This window comes from Crotalus tigris, unplaced genomic scaffold (assembly GCF_016545835.1).
Source record: "Crotalus tigris isolate CLP2741 ecotype Arizona unplaced genomic scaffold, ASM1654583v1 scf7180000017968.19369539983:2297261, whole genome shotgun sequence".
In the NCBI taxonomy this organism is placed as follows: domain Eukaryota; kingdom Metazoa; phylum Chordata; class Lepidosauria; order Squamata; family Viperidae; genus Crotalus; species Crotalus tigris.
In genome coordinates, this window is record NW_024096750.1 from 1,258,085 (window position 1) to 1,277,599 (window position 19,515).

At 43.7% G+C, this 19,515-nt stretch overlaps 1 protein-coding gene across 6 annotated transcripts in view; it reads left to right on the forward strand.

Moving 5' to 3' along the window:
• The window catches only part of JMJD1C (jumonji domain containing 1C), a 180,795-nt gene that overhangs the window by 89,561 nt on the left and 71,719 nt on the right, over positions 1–19,515 (forward strand). For all 6 annotated transcript variants that reach the window (XM_039345598.1, XM_039345597.1, XM_039345599.1 and 3 more), the window contains one exon: positions 2,156–2,269. Coding sequence is in view for 2 of the 6 variants with exons in the window: in XM_039345596.1 (XP_039201530.1) it covers positions 2,156–2,269 (114 nt within the window). In the remaining 4 variants the exon portion in view is untranslated. The remainder of the gene's footprint in view (positions 1–2,155; positions 2,270–19,515) is intronic.

A 19,515-nucleotide genomic window follows, 5' to 3' on the forward strand; every position in this document is an offset into this window, starting at 1 on the left:
TATCTGTCCCATGCACTGAGGATGTTACCTAACCAAGTAAGAATGCATCTGTAGGAAAATAACCAAGGTTAGAAAACACCAAGAACTCAACAATTTAACTCTAAACTCCATGTATTCTCTACATTTTTTTAAAGAAATCAAAACAAAATTCTTGGAATGCAGTATCTTTGTTTCTGGCTCAGATTATCTGAAATGGCTGTTCCAAAATCAAAACGTTCTTTGTTCCTTGAATTATGAAAGGTGACATAAGAAAAAAAAAGTGTGACCTTTTTTACCTACCAGACTCATTATAATAATTAGCTATAGTATGATGTCTATCCATGTATTAAACTGGAGTATTACTCTCCTTCCTTCCTTTCCTCATTCCTACCTACCTACCTACCTGTGTGGGCGAAGGAATAGCTGCTTAAAGAAAACTAAAATATTAGAGCCATGACAGATACATTATGATAACTATTGCAACTATCTGCAGGCAGTTATAAAAAGACATAACAGAGAATACAGAACTAATAAATTAAGTTGACACTATGCCACATATACTGTACTCATGCATAAGTCAGTCCTTGAATTTTTGTCTTGTTTTAAATCTTGCTTGGATTTTGGGACAGATCTTTCTCCGCCAGCCTTTTTGAGAGCAAAAGGGCTGTCTGCTGAAGGAATTCAGCCCTGTATGGGGTTGAACCCAGGAGATTGCTTAAACCACAACCAGGAGTGCCACGATGGCAGTTGTTGAGCGAAGTGTCACATGTTGTCTTGCTTAAAAACCACTTCACTCAACAACTGAAGATTCAAGTTTCAATTATGGTCATTAGTCAAGGACTGCCTGTATATTTATCTCTTGGATTGAAGTCTGCTTATTTTGATTGAAGACTTATGTATTGTGTTGGGAGAGCTCTTTTTACATTTGTAAAATTGAGTTCCAGACAGACTCCAGTTGGTATCGGCAGCTGTAGATTTCAAACAGCATATTAGTTTTGGGTTAACTGCCAGACTTTCTCATTTCACTTCTTCCATTATCATTATTATCCATGTAGAGGAAATTTCCTTGAAAGAATATGGTTTTCCATTAAGGAAAAAAAGATACTAATGCAACCGACCCAATCAAAATGGATGAAAGATTTCTACCATCTGAAGAAAAAAAAAACCCTCATTTTCTGGGTTGATTAGCTGGCAAGTCTATTTATGCCTCTCTATTTAGCTGTATATAAACTTATTTCTTTTTAAAAAATGCTTTATGCTTCTTCCCTTGCTAAATACTCAAGAACAATAAAATGTAGCTGTGAGTTGGAATACTGAATCCATAATAGCATTAAAATGAAAGAAAAACCAGAGAAACAATAGAGACTTTCAGGAGAAAGGTTGAAACTAAGATATGAATATGTTCCAATTATTTCACAAGGTCTGTCCTAGTAGCACTTTATCTGGATTTAGGTCCTTGGTTGGATCAAATTTGTTTATTATTTGAATGGGGGACATTGCTAGGGAATCCTAGAATTGTACAATAAGCTGAGATGTTGAAAAAAGCATTTTAGAAAAATACAGTGACAACCCATTTCTTTATTGCTACTATGAAAACTATATGGAAGTGTCCATAAAGTCACTAGGAATTCAGTTTGATTTGCTCCTCAGCATTACTGAGGCTGGAGCCTCTCTTTTATAATGATGCACAGTGCACAGTGACAGAACAGAAACTTGTCATCAGTTGCTTCACTATATGATGATAGCTTTTTAAGCTTGCAGAATTTGGGCTCAATGTTTGAAAATAAGTATAAATGAATAACTACAAATGAAGCTAGGAAATTTATATCACAGTTTCCAAGATTGTGTATTTAAAAAGTATTAAAAATAACTTCATGAAATCTGTAATTATTACTTCCTTGGATTGGCCCAGCCGGGTGGTATTCAACAAGTACTCCTGCTTGAGCAGGGGGCTGGACTAGAAGACCTCCAAGGTCCCTTCCAGCTCTATTCTATTCTATTCTAAGTACTGACTGATGAAAATTGCACAATCAGAATGAAAGTAGCTTGATCTCCAAGCAAAATATTGTGTTCTAATAGATAATTGTTTTGTATTTATTAGACAAAATAGAGCATAACATATTTAGAACTTAAATGAGCAAGACATTTATATTCTTGTGTTTTATTTTGTCCATAGACTTTTAAACCTTTGGTTGGGAAAAGTATATACAGTTCTATTACTGCAGTTGAATTTCTTGTGGACAAACAGCTGGATTTCTTATCTGAGGATAGTGCCTTTCAGCCCTATCAGGTAAGAGTTATTAAATCTAAATTACCTTAATTAAAAACATTTAACATGTCTTCTGTATTAGTACTGAGAAATTATTTGTAATCATTAGAGACTGGAAGTATCGTATTCCCCTGAAAATAAGAACTACCCCGAAAATAAGAACTATCTTGATTTTGGAGGGTAGGCCTAATATAAGACCTACCCCCCAAAATAAGCCCTAGTTAGGACCCTGCCCACTCTGTCCCACCTTGCTGCTGCAATGGAGCAGGAGAGTGTGTGTCATACCGCTGCCACCACAATGAGGTAGGAGGGGAGTGAAAAGGAAGCTCGCCAAGCAAGGAATGGCCTGGCTGTGGGGGGCTGTAGTAAGCAGGTGCAGGGCGCATGGGGCACTGCAAGGCGAGGCAGGTGTCGCGAAAAATATAAGACATCCCCTGAAAGTAAGACCTAATGCCTCTTTTGGAAGCAAAAATAATATAAGACCAGGTCTTACTTTCGGGGGATGTCTTATATTTTTCGCGACACCTGCCTCGCCTTGCAGTGCCCCGTGCGCTCTGCACCCACTTATTACAGCCCCCCACAGCCAGGCCATTCCTTGCTTGGCGAGCTTCCTTTTCACTCCCCCTCCTACCTCATCTTTGAAGAAGAACAGAATAGAATAACATTGGAAGGGACCTTGGGGGTCTTCTGATCCAACCCCCTGCTCAGGCAGGAAATTCTATACTATTTCAGTCTCTTCTTAAAAACTTCCAGTTTTGGAATATTCAAAGCTTCTGGAAGCAAGTTGTTCCACTGATTAATTGTTCTAACTGTCAGGAAATTTCCACTTAGTTCTAGGTTGCTTCTCTCCTTGATTAGTTTACATCCATTATTTCTTGTCCTGCCCTCAGGCGCTTTGGAGAATAGCTTGACTCCCTCTTCTTTGTGGCAAACCCTGAGATATTGGAACACTGCTATCCTGTCCCCCCTCGTCCTTCTCTTCATTAAACTAGACATACACAATTCCAGCAACCATTTTGGTGTGCTTTAGCCTCCAGTCCCCTGATCATTTTTGTTCTTCTCTGCACTCTTTCTAGAGTCTCAACATCTTTTTTACATCGTGGTGACCAAAACTGGATGCAGTATTCCAAGTGTGGCCTTACCAAGGTGTTATAATGTGATCTTGATTCTATCCCTCTATTAGTGCAGCCTAGAACTGTGTTGGCTTTTTTGGCAGCTGCAGCACACTGCTGACTCATATTTAAGGGATTGTCCACTAGGACTCCAAGTTCCCTCTCACAGTTACTACTATTGAGCCATGTACCATCTATACTATACCTGGTTTTTCTTGGTTTTTTTATCAACTTCCAAAAGTTGATACTTTGGGAAAATAGTATTGTTTATTTATTTCCCTCCTTTATTATTTTTATAAATAAATTGGCAAATGTAGCTAATGTTTCTTCCTTATCCTATTTTTCCCACAACAATAACCCTGTGACAGGACTAGAACTCACAGTCTCCTGCTTTCTATGTTAGAGCAGCTTCATTATAATATACATATCTGTATTTGAAATATTTTTGTAATTCTTTTAAATCTGCTTTGATCTCAGAGGTATAATTTTATAAACAACTTTGTAGATAGGTCGCAAATCCCCCTTGGTCAGAACATGGACTACAAATTCAGTCGATTGTTTCCCACAAGAGCACCATTTTAGCTCACAAGCTACTTTTTTATATTTGCCATCAAGAGTAGCTATTGTGAGGGCATTAAAATGTGCTAATATTACTACTCTTAGGAATTAGGAATGGTTTTTTTAATTTAAATTTATTAGCAGCCTAAAATATAGATCTTGAGTACTTAAACACATTCCTGGAAAGGGCAGATTGATCTAATTGGCCTTTTAAATCTCATTAAGTTCATCTCAAGTTAATGGTGCACAGTTCATGGACACTGTTCTAAACAAACACTATATTCTAATTGTCATAGCAACATTTTAAGAGAGTTAGTTCAACTGACTCTGTTTTTATGAGTTGAATGTGAGGGCCCTATGTAAAGTTAAGGGACCTATTTCTTCCTTTGAAACTCATTAACTTTTGCCCAGATTTAACTGATTTTTCCTATTGGTGGAGGTTAGGGGGAAGAAGTGTCCAGTAATATCATTGCATCACACCTGCAGCTTGGAGGCTAGTAATTCTGGTTAGTGTGGGTTATGTTAGACTGTGCAATAAGGTGAGTGACATGGTTCAGATGTATGGTTTCATCAAACTATAAATACAGTATGGTAACACATTGACCACCAGGTCAATACTATAATTTTCAGGAAAAAAAATTGACAATTATTTATTTTAAACATTTGAATAAATATAAGTGTTTTATGGGAACAGAAAAGCTTGGGTTTTTTTAATTGCTAAGGAGTTAAAAACAGCAAGCAGGGTGGCAGTAAATGTACAACTTTCTCAATGGAGGGAAGTAAGTATTCATGCTAGTTGATTAATTCTTTTTTATCTCAAGTTAATAATTTTGCAAAATTAACAAGTATGAAAATATGAACTAGGTTTTTTTTCACAATCCTTTATTTTCCCTTCCTGACATTGTCCATAAACTAAACTTCTCCAATTGCATCCTTTTTGCACAAATCCTGTCTCCTATTTGCATTTAGGCGTAGGAAAAAAGTTTCCACTGGTCATAATGAGAACTTTTTTTAGCCTGACGACTTACAGATATTTGAAGAAGTGAAGCAGATATTTGCAAATATGATCAAATCACATGAGAGTTTATGATATGTCTTTCACATGGAAAGCTTTCTGCTCTTGGTTCAGTTATAAGTATAAATGTTGCCCTTGTGATAATGGAAATAGGAGTGATTGACTACATGCAATGAAGTTGTTTTTTACTTCTAGCAGCCACATAGATTCTGCAGATTCTTTCAAGTCTCTCAATGGTGTACTCATCATTGCCAGTGTAACTGAGTCCATCCGCCTTGTTATGTTATTCTATTATACTCTTTTCCTTCTATCTTTCCCAGCATTAAAGTGATCTTCAAAGAGCTAGGTCTTCACATAATGTGTTCAAAGTAGGATAATTTGAGCCTGTTCATTTGTGCTTCAAGTGAGAATTCTGAGTTGTTTTGTTCAATGATCCATCAGTTTGTTTCCTTAACCGTCAACAGTATTCTCAAACATCTTCTCTTAACACCAAAATTCAAAGGTGCCAATGCCTTTCCTTTAAAGTCCAATTTTTGCTTCCATAGAGTGTCACCGGGAACACCATGACTTGCAGAATTCTGATCTCTGTGGGTATAAACACGTCACAGTGTTTGAATATCTTTTCCAAGGCCTACATGGTTGCTCAACCAAGTGCTAGTCTGCAGCATATTTCTTGACTGCTCGTTCTTTTACTTTTGGTGGTTGATTGTAAAAGACAGAGATTCTATGCACATTATTGATATCTTCATTGTCCATTCTAAGGTTGGTTATTGTACCGGTTGTCATTAATTTGGTCAATTTTGGTCCCATCTTTCATTGTGTTCTTTGATATTTAGTGTTAGGGCTTGTGGTTCTTTTGCATTTTTAATTATCAGGGTAGAATCATCAGCATGATGCAAGTTATTGATATTTCTTCCTTCAGTTTTAAAACCTTGTTAAGCATTTTCCAGTGAAACCTGTCTATCAGAGCTACCCAAATATGGGACAGAACATACTCTTCCACTTTTGCCTTTCAGCCCCAATCCAGGAGCCTTCACAGGCAGTTGCTTCTGCAACAAACTATTTCTGCGTTAAATTTAAATTTACCGACAAAGAATTAAAGGGAGACTACTATAGCTATTTCGAAATAGCTATACCAGTCTCCCTTTAATTCTTTGTCAGTGAATTTAAATTTAACATGAGTGTCTGTTAAATAACAGCCACTGTAACCTCACTCTTTTTATTAGAGCCAGACATATATAATCCAGTGAGATATTGAATTGGATCTTGGGTGGCAGTGCTGAGAGGAAAACGGAGCATTGGAAGCTTATGATATATATTTGGGGTTTATTAGTTCAGGCATATCATAGTATACTATATTATATTACATTTATTTATTAATTTTATATGCATAACAATACGCATGCCCTTTTTCTAGCCAAACTTCCTTTTTCATTTTTATTTCTACTTTGACTTTTCTCCTTATCACAATGAAGTGATTAGTAGGAGTTTTGTGGTTGTATCTGGTGAATGACTCACCGCCTCCAATGTGCTGCAGTGTGGCAATTGTGACCTGAAACGGAGGCGAGGATTAAGGAGAACAACATTCAGTGATGTGTAAGATTGTTCTGTTTATTGCTCACTGCTGCTGTTTCTGCTGCTGCTACACGTAGAGATAGAATTGCAAACTGAATAGCTGATTTGAATAGAGATAGCAGGTAGCACATCAGCAACCATCTGTTGAGTGTGATTAAGGCCCTATATTTCTGCTGGAGATTAATGGGTCTGGAGAAGAATGCTAAATACTTAGTTCTTTCCCTTCTTGATATTTATACCATTCCCAGGCCCCAGAATTATGGGCTTCCATTAATTAAATTTCCATTTGCTATACAGTTTTATTTATTCTAATTTACAAAGTCCACCCATCAACAAACTCTGGATTGATGGCAAAGAGCAAAAACAAATAACCAGAAGAAAAACAGTACAAGCAATACAAAAGCATACAAAAACCATCATAGCTGAGGTAATCACATCTGACAATAACATTGTGCTGGCTCTGCCATGTTCCCTGGTGCCCATGCCTGTTGGCAGAACCATGTTTTCGAAAGGCTAGCAAGTTGGACCCACTCTAATCTCCAGGGTGATGTTTCAAACGATGGGTGCCACAGCAGAAAAGGCTTTCCTAGATCCCACCAGATGATTCCCTAACTAATGGGACTTGCAGCATGACCCTCCTGCTAGATCTATTGGGATGTGATTGGGCAGTGCCTCAAAGAACACATGCCGTGTAGGGCTTTCTAGGTCATTACCAGCAGCTGGGATTGGACCTGGAAGGCAACCGATACAGTTTTCATCACTTTATAATTCTTTGTGAAAAGGGATTATATGCTGCTTTGTTTGTGTGGGTATATCTTTGAGTCAGCATTGACTCCTGGCAGTTGCCTGAACTAGTTCCTATAGTTTTATTGGTAAAATTTTCAGAAGTATTGTTGCATTCTTCTAAAGTCTCAGAGAATGTGGCTGGTCCAAGATCACCTAACTGGTTTTATGCCTAAAGTGGGATTAGAACTCAGTTTCCTGTTTTGGGGCCTGATGTCTTAACCACTACATCAACTGACTCCCTTTATTTTGGTTAAATTTAAAATTCCTTGCAAAGTGAACTGCAAATGATGCAACAATGATGAAAACTGTCCTGAATGCATATGGATCAGTATAAAAGGGGGGGGGAAACGACATTGCCATAGGTGTATACTATAGGCCACCCAACCAACACAGGAAATAGATGAACTTTTTGCTAGTCAGCTAACTAAGGTATGTAGGAAGCACATCACAATAGTAATGGGGGACTTTAACTACCCTAACATCAACTGGGAGACAAACTCTGCACCAAGTGGAAGATCAAACAGATTCCTGACAAACCTAGCAGACAACTTTGTCTCCCAAAAAGTGGAGAAGGGAACTAGGGGAGTAGCCATTTTGGACCTAATTCTCACTAACAGAGATGAAATGATAGAAGGTGTTGAAGCCATAGGAACCTTGGAAGGAAGTGATCATGCAATATTGGAATTCAACATTATGGAAGCACAAGCAATAGAACATAGTCAAACTAGAGTCTTGGACTTCAAGAGAGCTAATTTCAATAAACTTAGAGAGGGTTTGGGAAGGATTCCATGGATGAGAATCCTCCAGGGGAAAACAACTCAAGAGGCTTGGGAAATTTTGAAAAGTGAGATAATAAAGGCCCAGTCTAGCACAATACTAACAAAGAGGAAAAACAACAGCTTTCAAAAGAAACCAGCATGGCTGCATAAAGAACTCTCTATCAATTGAAAGATAAAAAGGACAAGTATAGAAAGTGGAAAGAGGGACACATAACTAAGTCAGAATATCAGCAAATAGCCCAAGCCTGCAAAGACGAAATGAGGAAAGCTAAGGCTCAAAATGAACTAAGGCTTGCAACCAAAGTCAAAAATAACAAAAAAAGCTTCTTTCAACATGTAAAAAACAAGAAAAAAGTGAAGGGACCGATTGATCCATTAGTGGGTTAAAGTGGCAAGAAGGTGACAAGCAACAGGGAGAAAGCAGAACTATTTAACTCGTTTTTCGCATCTGTCTTTACACAAAGGGAAAAAAACAGACCAACCTATCAAAAATAGTGCCATAAAAAAAATAGAAATACAAGTTAAGGTAGGCAAGAAAATGGTAAATGAACACCTGTCCAGCCTAGATGAGTTCAAATCACCAAGACCAGATGGATTATACCCCAAAGTTCTTAAGGAACTGGCAGATGTGATCTCAGAACCACTGAACTATATTTTTCAAAGATCCTGGAGCACTGGGGAACTACCAGAGGATTGGAAAACAGCTGATGTAGTTCCCATCTTCAAAAAAGGGGGAAAAAAGACCGAGGAAATTACAGACCTATCAGCCTGACCTCAATACCTGGGAAGATTCTGGAAAAGATAATCAAACAACAAATCAGCGAACATCTACAGGCAAACAAAGTCATTATTAAAAGCCAACACGGGTTTGTCAAAAACAGATCATGCCAGACAAATCTTATTGCATTCTTTGACCAAGTGACAAAATTAGTGGACCAGAGGAATGCTGTGGATATAATTTACTTGGACTTCAGTAAGACATTTGACAAAGTAGACCACAACCTACTACTTGAGAAGATAGAAAAATGCAGGTTAGACAGCATCACCACCAGATGGATCTGTAGCTGGCTGACCGGTCATACTCAGCATGTGGTCCTTAATAGAACTGCATCTACATGGAGGGAAGCGTGTAGTGGGGTGCCCCAGGGCTGTGTTCTGGGCCCGGTACTCTTCAACATCTTCATCAACGATCTGGACAAGGGGATAGATGGGGAACTCATCAAATTTCAGATGACACCAAGCTGGCAGGAATAGCCAACACTCCAGAAGACAGGCTTAGGATACAGGAGGATCTGGACAGACTTGAACACTGGACGTTATCTAACAAAATGAAATTCAGTGGTGAAAAAAGTAAGGCTATACTTTTAGGCAAGAAAAACCAAATGTATAGGTATAGTATAGGGCAGTGGTTCTCAACCTTTTTAATGCCGCGACCTCCAGTCGGTCGTAAGTCGAGGACTACTCAACCAGTCGTAAGTCAAGGACTACTCAACTGGTGCAGCACAGTTTGCAGAATGGGACTTTTGGCGGGCTCAGCAGGGCAGAGACAGCCTGGACAATTCCTATTGGCTTTTGAAAGCCAATAGAATTAGACTCTATTCAAGAGAGTCTATTCTATTGTCTTTCAAAAGCCAATAGAATAAAAGGGAGTAGCACAGCTAAGGAAAAGGGGGGGGAATGGTGGACTGCGTTGTTTGGCGACCCCCGTGAAATTGTCGTTCGACCCCAAATGAGGTCCCGACCCACAGGTTGAGAACCACTGGTATAGGGGGTACCTTGCTCAATAGAAGTAACTGTGAGAGGGATCTTGGAGTCCTAGTGGACAATCATTTAAATATGAGCCAGCAGTGTGCTGCAGCTGCCAAAAAAGCCAACACAGTGCTAGGCTGAATTAAAAGAGGGATAGAATCAAGATCACATGAAGTATTAATATCACTTTACAATGCCTTGGTAAGGCCACACTTGGAATACTGCATCCAGTTTTGGTCACCACAATGTAAAAAAGATGTTGAGACTCTAGAAAGAGTACAGAGAAGAGCAACAAAGATGATTAGGGGACTGGAGGCTAAAACATATAAGGAACGGTTGCTGGAATTGGGTATGTCTAGTTTAATGAAGAGAAGGACGAGGGGGGACATGATAGCAGGTTCCAATATCTCAGGGGCTGCCACAAAGAAGAGGGAGTCAAGCTATTCTCCAAAGCGCCTGAAGGCAGGACAAGAAGCAACGGGTGGAAACTAATCAAGGAGAGAAGCAACCTAGAACTAAGGAGAAACTTCCTGACAGTTAGAACAATTAACCAGTGGAACAACCTGCCTCCAGAAGCGGTGAATGCGCCAACACTGGAAGTTTTTAAGAAGAGACTGGACAGCTATTTGTCCGAAATGGTGTAGGGTTTCCTGCCCGAGCAGGGGGTTGGACTAGATGACCTCCAAGGTCCCTTCCAACTTTACTATTATTATTATTATTATTATTATTATTATTATTATTATTATTATTATTATTATTATTAAATGGCAAATAAAGGATGATGTTAACAAAGAAGTTTCTTCCGCTTTCTATGGTCTTCAAGAAAAAATTGGACAACCATTTGTGCCGGATGCAATAAGGTCTTCTGTCTTGGGCAAGGGTTGGAATAGAAGACCTCCGAAGGTTGCTTACAGCCCCATGATTTAATGATTCTAACCATTCTTGCCCATATTACTGTATGTTTGAAGAAAATGTTTTTATTTCTATGCATTTTGATCAACTTGTAAGGATATTACATTCTGCTGCTAACATTTTTATGGTCGGTTGTATAAATTTGAATAGCTGCAAACATTACAGCAAGATCTGTAAAAATGTATTTCTCTGTTTTTTAATCAGGCATACTTGAACTTTATTGGGTATGTATTTATTGCTAAATGAGAAACATGGAAACTTTAAATTTGATCTTATACTTGACATAAATATAGTATAATATGGTAAATGATTGATAATCCTGTAACATTCCTAAAATAGTTAACATGAGATATTCAGTTAATCCGCAAGAATATATCAAAGTGAATATATCAAAGTGAAGACAATAGAGTCCAGACTAAGCTTCCAAAATAGTTTGATTTGAATTGCCTGAATGTGCAATAAAAGGAGGGGGAAAAAATCTCTCACAAGAATTCTTGATAAATAAAAAACTATGCAAAAATGTCTACCTTAAATTTCTGAGAGCCATATCTTCTGTTGAAATTTATGAATATTTTTTAATGAAGAGGTGTTTCCTGAGAAAACAGTTAGTTGAAAATGCAGTGTAGTCACCCCATATATAAATATACATTGCATTTCATTATAAAGTTTCTTATACTAAAAGGTATATATAGTAGTGTGAAAAGAAAAAGTACAGCCAATCCTTGACTTAGAACTGTAATGGAGCTTGCCTATTATGGTCCTAAGTCATTGCAGTCATTAAGTGAGGCACCCATGTGATGACCTCTTTCAATGACCATTATCCCGGCCCTTCCAGATGGAGTTGCTAAGCGATCATGCAGCTCATTAAATGAACAGAATGAAAGAGATTCATGCTGAAACAGGACAGGCAACTCCGCGCCATGCACAGAGGGGATGCCTGCTGGAATCAGCCTGCTGTGGTAGAGGAAGGAAGCCCTTCAAGCTTCATTTTCCTGTGGAGTGCACAGGTTCCCCTCCATCCCCCAAATTCCTTTCTTCAGCACAATATATCCCCTCCCTCACCTCTGCTGGTGGGGGCAGCACTGGCGTGATCAGTGCAACAAGCTTCAAGGCCTGCAGCTATAAGTGGCTGAACCACGCAATTGGCACAACGATGTGACGGATGACGCATAGCAGGCGCGGACACAGAATGCTGTTTTCAGCGGCGCTTCAGTGTCTGGCAAGCCGCCTCAGATCAACTGTAGCGTGCCATGGAGAGCATGGCTAATGCGGGCAAGGCAGGCACGCACACAGACTCTGCTTTTTCTCCAGTACAGGAGATGGATAATCCATGGATGGGTTTTCTCTGTCTGCCTGCTCTTGAGACCAAGTAGCCAAAGCTTGACACGCCCCCACTTCCTGTGGAGTCCATTCTTAACTTGGTCTCTGCTCGGAGAAGACTCGTTTTGGCGTGGCTCTCAGCTTATCAGGTTAGACAAGAAATCCATTGATTGATTATCCCTTGATAATTGGCTTCCCCTTCCCAAAAAATTTTCCACCTATAGGAATTTAACCACAAAATTTTCTGGGGATCAGTCCTGATCTCAAACCTAAAATTAAAAAGGGGATTGGTGGGGAGGGAAATTTCCCCACAGATATCAGCCAGCCCCAGGGCTCTGGGGGGTGAAAAGGGGGGGAAGAAGGCATCAGCAGAGACTACTTGCTGAACCTTTTCCCCAACCACTAAGTTTTCCTTGGGATCATCCCTGATCCTATATTAAAATTGAAAAAGGGGTGTGGGGGGGGAAAACTCCCCACGGATCCCAGTCAGCCCCAGGGCTCTGGAGGTGGAAAAGGGGGGGGGGAAAGGCATCAGCAGAGACCACTTGCTGAGCTTTTCTCCCCAACCTTCCAAGGGATTTTTTCCTCAAATTGGGGGAAAAAATAACAATCTCCAGGTCCGGATTCAAACTTGAATTCGGATCATCGGAGATTCCCTAGCAGCCCAGGGCAACCGCGGGCGCCATTTTAGTTGCCGTTTTCAGACAACAAAGGCAATCCCTGGCTGGGATTACCTTAAAACGTCACAGCGCGCCAAATTTAAATCCCCGGGCACAAGCAGCTTCTGGGAGGCTGCGGAGCTTATCTTCAGAGGGAAACGAAGCACAGGAAGGGAGTAAGCCAACCAAGAAACGGAGGCTAGAGAACCCTCCTGGGATCTGCAAAGCCCTTTTTCAGGGAGAAACGAGCTGTGGCTGCCATCTCTTGCCAGAGAAAGGCAAACCAAGCTTAAGGAAGCTCTACATCATATCTGGAATCACTGATAGAGGCGGAATAGGAGCACACAACCAGCGCTCCACCCCCGATACACACATATAATAATAGGACAAAATATAATAATAATAAAAATAGATACATAAATTTTAAAAATAATAATAATAATAATTAAAAAAAATTTTTTTTTAAAGCTAAAAATTAAGCGACTGCAGGGCCAACAGGCCTAAAGACAGAACACACAATATTATCATCATCACCATTATTGTTGTTGTTATTATTATTATTATTTTACTATTATTGTTGTTCCTATTATTAGTATAATAGTAATAGTATTAATAAGAATAAATTCCGCTCTAGGTGACCGCCATTTGATACCTGCTGTGTATTAAGTCAGGCCTACAGACCCTTTTGAGGTCGCCACTGATATTTTTTGCCTCCCTTTTCCTTTTTCTACTGGTGCACGTTGCCTGGTCACCTAAGGCCTCCGGGCGGAACCCAAGAGTGGTTCCAAACGTGCCTTCGGTACCTCCCTCAGCTACCGTGACCTTAGCCCAGAGAGAATATTTTTGTTGTGGTCGGGTGATCAGGGGAACAGTCCTGGTACTTGTTCCAATTTCGCTCCCGCCAATACTTGCCTGCCTGAGCGTCTTCTCAGTTTTTCTGGGACTGCTCAAGCGGAATGGAGGGACCCTCGTTGCCTCAATCCATGAGCACGACCCCTCCACCTCCCAATTACGGCTGCAACACACCTTCTGACCAGAAGGCGGCAGGCAAGTGCAAAGCGAAGACAAAACACTCGCTCAAGAGGCCCTCCAAGTTGGCGGAAAAGCAAGCCAGCCGTAGGCACCAGGCCCTGGAGAAGGAGTTCTCCAGAGCGCAGAGGCAGGCCCAATTGGAATTGGTTCAAATAGCGGCCACCGAGATGGAATTACCATTGGGTCCATCCACATCAACCCAGAGCGCGTGGTCCATTCCAGGAACACCGCAACCACTGGATCCGCCATCTACATCAGCCCAACAAACAACCACGGCGGCAGGCACAACCACTGAGTCCAACTCTCCACCTGCGGTCACCACACCCAAAGGTAATGACATAGGGGACATCTGGGCAGATGGACGGCTAGAGGCCCTATTAACCAAAGTGGTGGACCGAGCCCTAGCACAGCGCTCCGCCCACCACGACCAGGGGCCCTCCATCTCAGCCATGCCACACTCGGAACTCCCCTCAGAGTCCTCAGGCATTCAGGAACCCGTCTCCCCGGCCCAGTCCTCCATGAGTGGTTATTCTTCACCACAAGAGGAGGATCAACCTGGGATCTCTATGTCAGAGGATGAGGAACTTCCCCCTGAGCCCCCCTCAGGGGGATTATTTAATCCCAACCGCTTCCTCACGATACTACGCAAGGCCACAGCCATTGCGGACATGGGGACGGATCAGTTTTCTCAGCCGCAAGTGACACCGGCCACCACATCCAGACCCGTATTCGTAGAAAAGGTGACAACGCAACACCATATACCTTGCCCCGCCATTTTCCTGAAAGGGATCAAGAAGCCATGGGACTCTCCCGCTTCCTTCCCATCAGTGAGTGGTACGGACAAAAAATTATACAGCACTGCCACAGACCTCAATGAGGCCTTAGAAATTCCTAAAGTAGATGAAGCCTGGACCCCCTTGGTCTCCCAGACAGCCATGGCTGGGGACCTAGTGGAGGCCCTTAAGGCAGATGACAAAAAGTGGGAACAAGCCTTTCGCAAAACCCACCAGACAGCGGCATGGGCCATCAAAGCAGCCACCTCGGCCTCCTTTTTTGTCCGGGCCACCCTCATCTGGTTGCAACAACTACAAACCATAGTTCCTATGGAGGACATACGAACACACCAGGACCTGGCTAAGATGGTAGCAGCCACGGAATACGCTGCAGACGCAACGTTCCAATCGGCCATTTTTTCATCCAGATCCATAGCATCCAACATAATTGCCAGGAGAATGCTATGGCTAAAACACTGGCAAGCTGACACCAAGGCTAAGTGGCGGCTAGCGACCGCCCCTTACTCAAGCAACGGTCTGTTTGGGGAGGCCTTGGACCCCTATCTTGTAGAGAACAAAGACAAGCGGAAGGTCATGGCACACTTGAACAAAAGGTCAGACAAACGTACCACACCTTACTTTCGTAGGCAGTCCTTTCGTCAACTGACAACCACGCCTATCAGTCAGGCACCCAAGCCATTCACTCCCAGGCAGAACAAACCGTACGGCCGCCCCTACGACAGACCGGGGTTCCAGCCCAGACAACAAAACCAGTCGAGACGACCCTTTCGTGGAACGGGTCGTCCGTACCGGAAGACAAAATGACTCCTACATAGACCTACCCATTGGAGGAAGACTAGCTCACTTCTTCCACCAGTGGGAGCAGACCTCCACGGACAACTGGGTACTACAAACCATCCAGTCCGGGCTGTCCCTGGAGTTCCTGGTCACACCCCCAGACCGACTCATCAACTGCTCGGTCTCCAGGAACCCCACCAAACGCAAACTCATGCAGGAGGCCATCCAACACCTGTTGGACATTCAAGCAATAGAACCGGTCCCAGCGGAATACAGAGGCAGAGGATTTTACTCCATCCTCTTTGTGGTTCCAAAGACTTCAGGAGGATGGAGGGCAATCCTGGACCTAAAAAACCTCAACCGCTACATCACATACAAAAAATTCAAGATGCAATCCCTTCAGTCCATCCTGGGAAGCATCAGAGAAGGAGACTTCCTGGCATCGATAGACCTCACGGAAGCCTACCTTCACATCCCCATCCACCCAAACCACCGCCGGTTCCTACGTTTCTGTTACGGGGGAAAACACTTCCAATACAGAGCTCTCCCCTTCGGTCTATCTTCGGCACCCAGGGTATTTACCAAGATACTAGCAGCGGTAGCCGCCAAACTGAGAAAAATCCCAATACGCGTCCAATGTTACCTAGACGACATACTAATCCAAGCAACATCCCTACAGACAGCTCAGGCGGACGTAAGGACCGTCATTCGCGTCCTCCAATTACACGGATTCTCAGTAAACTTTCAGAAGAGCCAGACAGTTCCCTCGTCCAGGCTGCTGCATCTGGGGGCCATGATAGACACAACCAACTGTATGGTCTATCTCTCCCAAGACCGGGTGGCCGGCATCAGGGAACTGGCTCGCTGGGTTCACAGGCAACGTTCAGTTCCGATACTAACACTTTCCCAATTATTGGGCAAGATGGTATCGGCCATAGCCATTGTACCCTGGGCCAGGCTCCACCTACGGGAACTACAGTGGTTTCTGCTCCCGTACCAACGGCAGAACACCAGCGCATCCAACCACCTAGTCAGGGTCACGGCACAAATCCGCAGGGCGCTACGCTGGTGGTGCTCTCGGGCCGTGACCAAGGGGTCACCCTTCAAGGAACCAGTCAGAGTTACCATCACTACAGACGCCAGTCTGTATGGTTGGGGAGCCCATCTGGACTCCCGGTTTGTACAGGGACGTTGGTCCGCCACGGATCTGAGAAACAACATCAACTGGCTAGAACTCAGGGCTATCCACCTAGCCTTGCAACAATTCAAAGACAGAATCAGAGGCCACCACGTTCTAGTCCTAACAGACAACGTAGCAGCCAAGGCGCACATCAATCGGCAGGGGGGGACCAGATCAAAAACCCTGATGACAGAGTCACGACTCCTATTCAGCTGGGTAGAGCCCAATCTGAAGTCACTAAAAGCGGAACACATATCGGGGGTCAACAACCAGCAAGCGGACTTCCTAAGCCGCACCACAGTGGACCCTTCGGAGTGGGGGCTACACCCGAACTTGTTCCTAGACATCTCCCGCAAGTTCGGGTACCTGATCCTCGATCTGTTCGCATCATCAGACAATGCCCAGCTCCCCAGATTTTACTCTCGTTACTTCAACCCGCGAGCAGAGGGGACGGACGCTCTGAGAACTCAGTGGCCTCAGGGTCTGCTTTATGCCTTTCCCCCACTACCACTCATACCGGCGGTCATCCGAAAGCTGATTCAGGAGCGGGCAGAAGTGATCCTAGTAGCACCATATTGGCCACAGAGACCGTGGTTCGCCGACCTGATGAACCTGTCTCAGTCGCCCCCATGGAACATTCCCCCTCATCAAGTGTCCCTACACCAGGGAACCATCAGTCACCCGGAACCCCAATGGTTACAACTGACCGCCTGGCACTTGAGCGCCAGATAATGGCACAGGAACTATTCTCTCCCGGGGCCATTACCATAATTCAAGCTTCACGCCGTCCGGCAACAAACCGCATTTATGACTCCACTTGGAAAAATTTTTGCCTTTGGTGCAGGGAACGGCAGTTTGACTTACACAAACTCTACATCCCTCAGATAGTAGATTACCTCTTGGAGGGACTAGACAGAGGCCTCGCCCCCGCGACCATCCGCAGGCAAGTGGCGGCCTTGTCCACCCTCCTCACCTGCACGGATTCGGTTCCCTTAGCTCACCACCCCAGGATCCGCGCCTTTATCAAGGGCGCCTATAACACCAGACCTCCAGTAATTCACAGGTACCCGTCCTGGGAACTACCGCGAGTCCTTCACGCACTCACTCGGTCACCATTTGAACCATTGGCGACCGTTTCCTTGCGACACCTGTCGCTAAAGGTGGCGTTCCTGATTGCCATCACATCGGCCAGACGAATTTCGGAACTGGCCGCACTGTCAGTCAGAAACGACCTATGCATTTTCCACAAGGACAGGGTGGTCCTTAGGTTAGATCCTGCCTTCATACCGAAGGTGAATTCACTCTTTCACAGGACACAGGAAGTAATTCTCCCAAACTTCTGTCCAAATCCAACACATGACCGGGAGCGGCAGTGGCATACATTGGACGTCCGCAGAGCCTTGCGGCGTTATATAAAGCGTACAGAACCCTTCCGCAAATCGGAGGCCCTATTTGTGTCCTTCCAAGCGGGCACCTTGGGGCGGAAAGTTTCCGCGGGCACCATTGGAAGGTGGATCCGAAGCTGTATCGCAGAAGCTTACAATGTATCATCCCTGCCGCCCCCAAGTCATCTCACAGCCCATTCCACCCGAAGCGCTGCAACTTCGGCGGCATGGGCTACCCAGGCGTCAATCGAGGAAGTTTGCAGGGCCGCGACATGGTCCTCGCCTTCCCCGTTTATACGACACTACAAGATAGACCGCTTTGCATCGGCGGATGCCTCCTTTGGTAGGAGGGTCCTCCAGCAAGTTGTCTCAGAGATCAATCTACTGGCCTTATCTGTTTCCCACCCCTTGGGACAGTGAGGCTTTGGTACGTCCCATCCATGGATTATCCATCTCCTGTACTGGAGAAGGGGCGTTGGTCTTACCTGAACGCCTTTTCTCAGTACGGAGATGGATAATCCACACCCACCCCAAGGCCAGCAGGCCACTAGTAGGGAGCTGAGAGCCAATACCTCGTCAATCATCAGCCAATTCGCCCTTGTTAAGAATGGACTCCACAGGAAGTGGGGGCGTGTCAAGCTTTGGCTACTTGGTCTCAAGAGCAGGCAGACAGAGAAAACCCATCCATGGATTATCCATCTCCGTACTGAGAAAAGGCGTTCAGGTAAGACCAATGCCCCTTCAGTGCTGCTTTGGTGCCTGGCCCAGCAAAGTGGAGCCTGGTGTGGTGAGACAAGACCTGGCAAAGCAGAGCCAGATGAAGAGAGGCCCAACAAAGTGGGGCATGGCGAGGCGTGACAGAGTGAGGCCGGGAGGGGCAGGATGGGATGAGGCAAGTAAGCTGCCGGGGGGGCACTCAGGCTGGTTGGGGTGAGCCAGGGCTGGAGCAGCGGGGGTCGGTCTCTTGCCATTTTTGGAACAGCTCCAGGGGCTAAATCTGGGCCCTTGGCAGGCTGGATCCAGCCCACGGGCCTTGTGTTTGATATGTCTGCTTTAGAGTCTTATTCTCTCTAAAGTCCTCAACTTATGACTATTCAAAAGTTCTTGAATAAAGGACTTATGACTGGTGCTCGAAATTATGGCTGTTATAGTTCAACATATTATGTTATATTGTGATCTTTGCACTTGCAAAGGGTTGTACATTTTGCAAAGTAACTCACTTTTTAAATTAGGAGGCAATAATCTGCGGCTTCATTCTGTCTGCATTAAAGGTTCTATCTTAGTGAAACCTGAGTCTAAGATAATTTGTGCACTAGAGACTTGTGTCTTCATAGTCGTTGTTGAAATGGCATAAAACAGGGCTCATTTTGGCCCAACAAGATTAGGAACATCCATTTCTCAAGCTCAGCTATTTTAAGTTGTATTGACCAACTCCCAGACTGATTGGGGATTTCTTGGGAGTTGAAGCCCACGCATCTTAACTAAGCTGAGCTTGAGAAACACTGCTCTAGATCAGGGGTCCCCAACCCCCGGTCAGTAGACCAGTACCGGGCCGCGGCATGCCAGCAACTGGTCCGCACAAACAAGCAGAGCCCCATCCACAGGATGCAGGGAGCATACAAAATCATGCATCC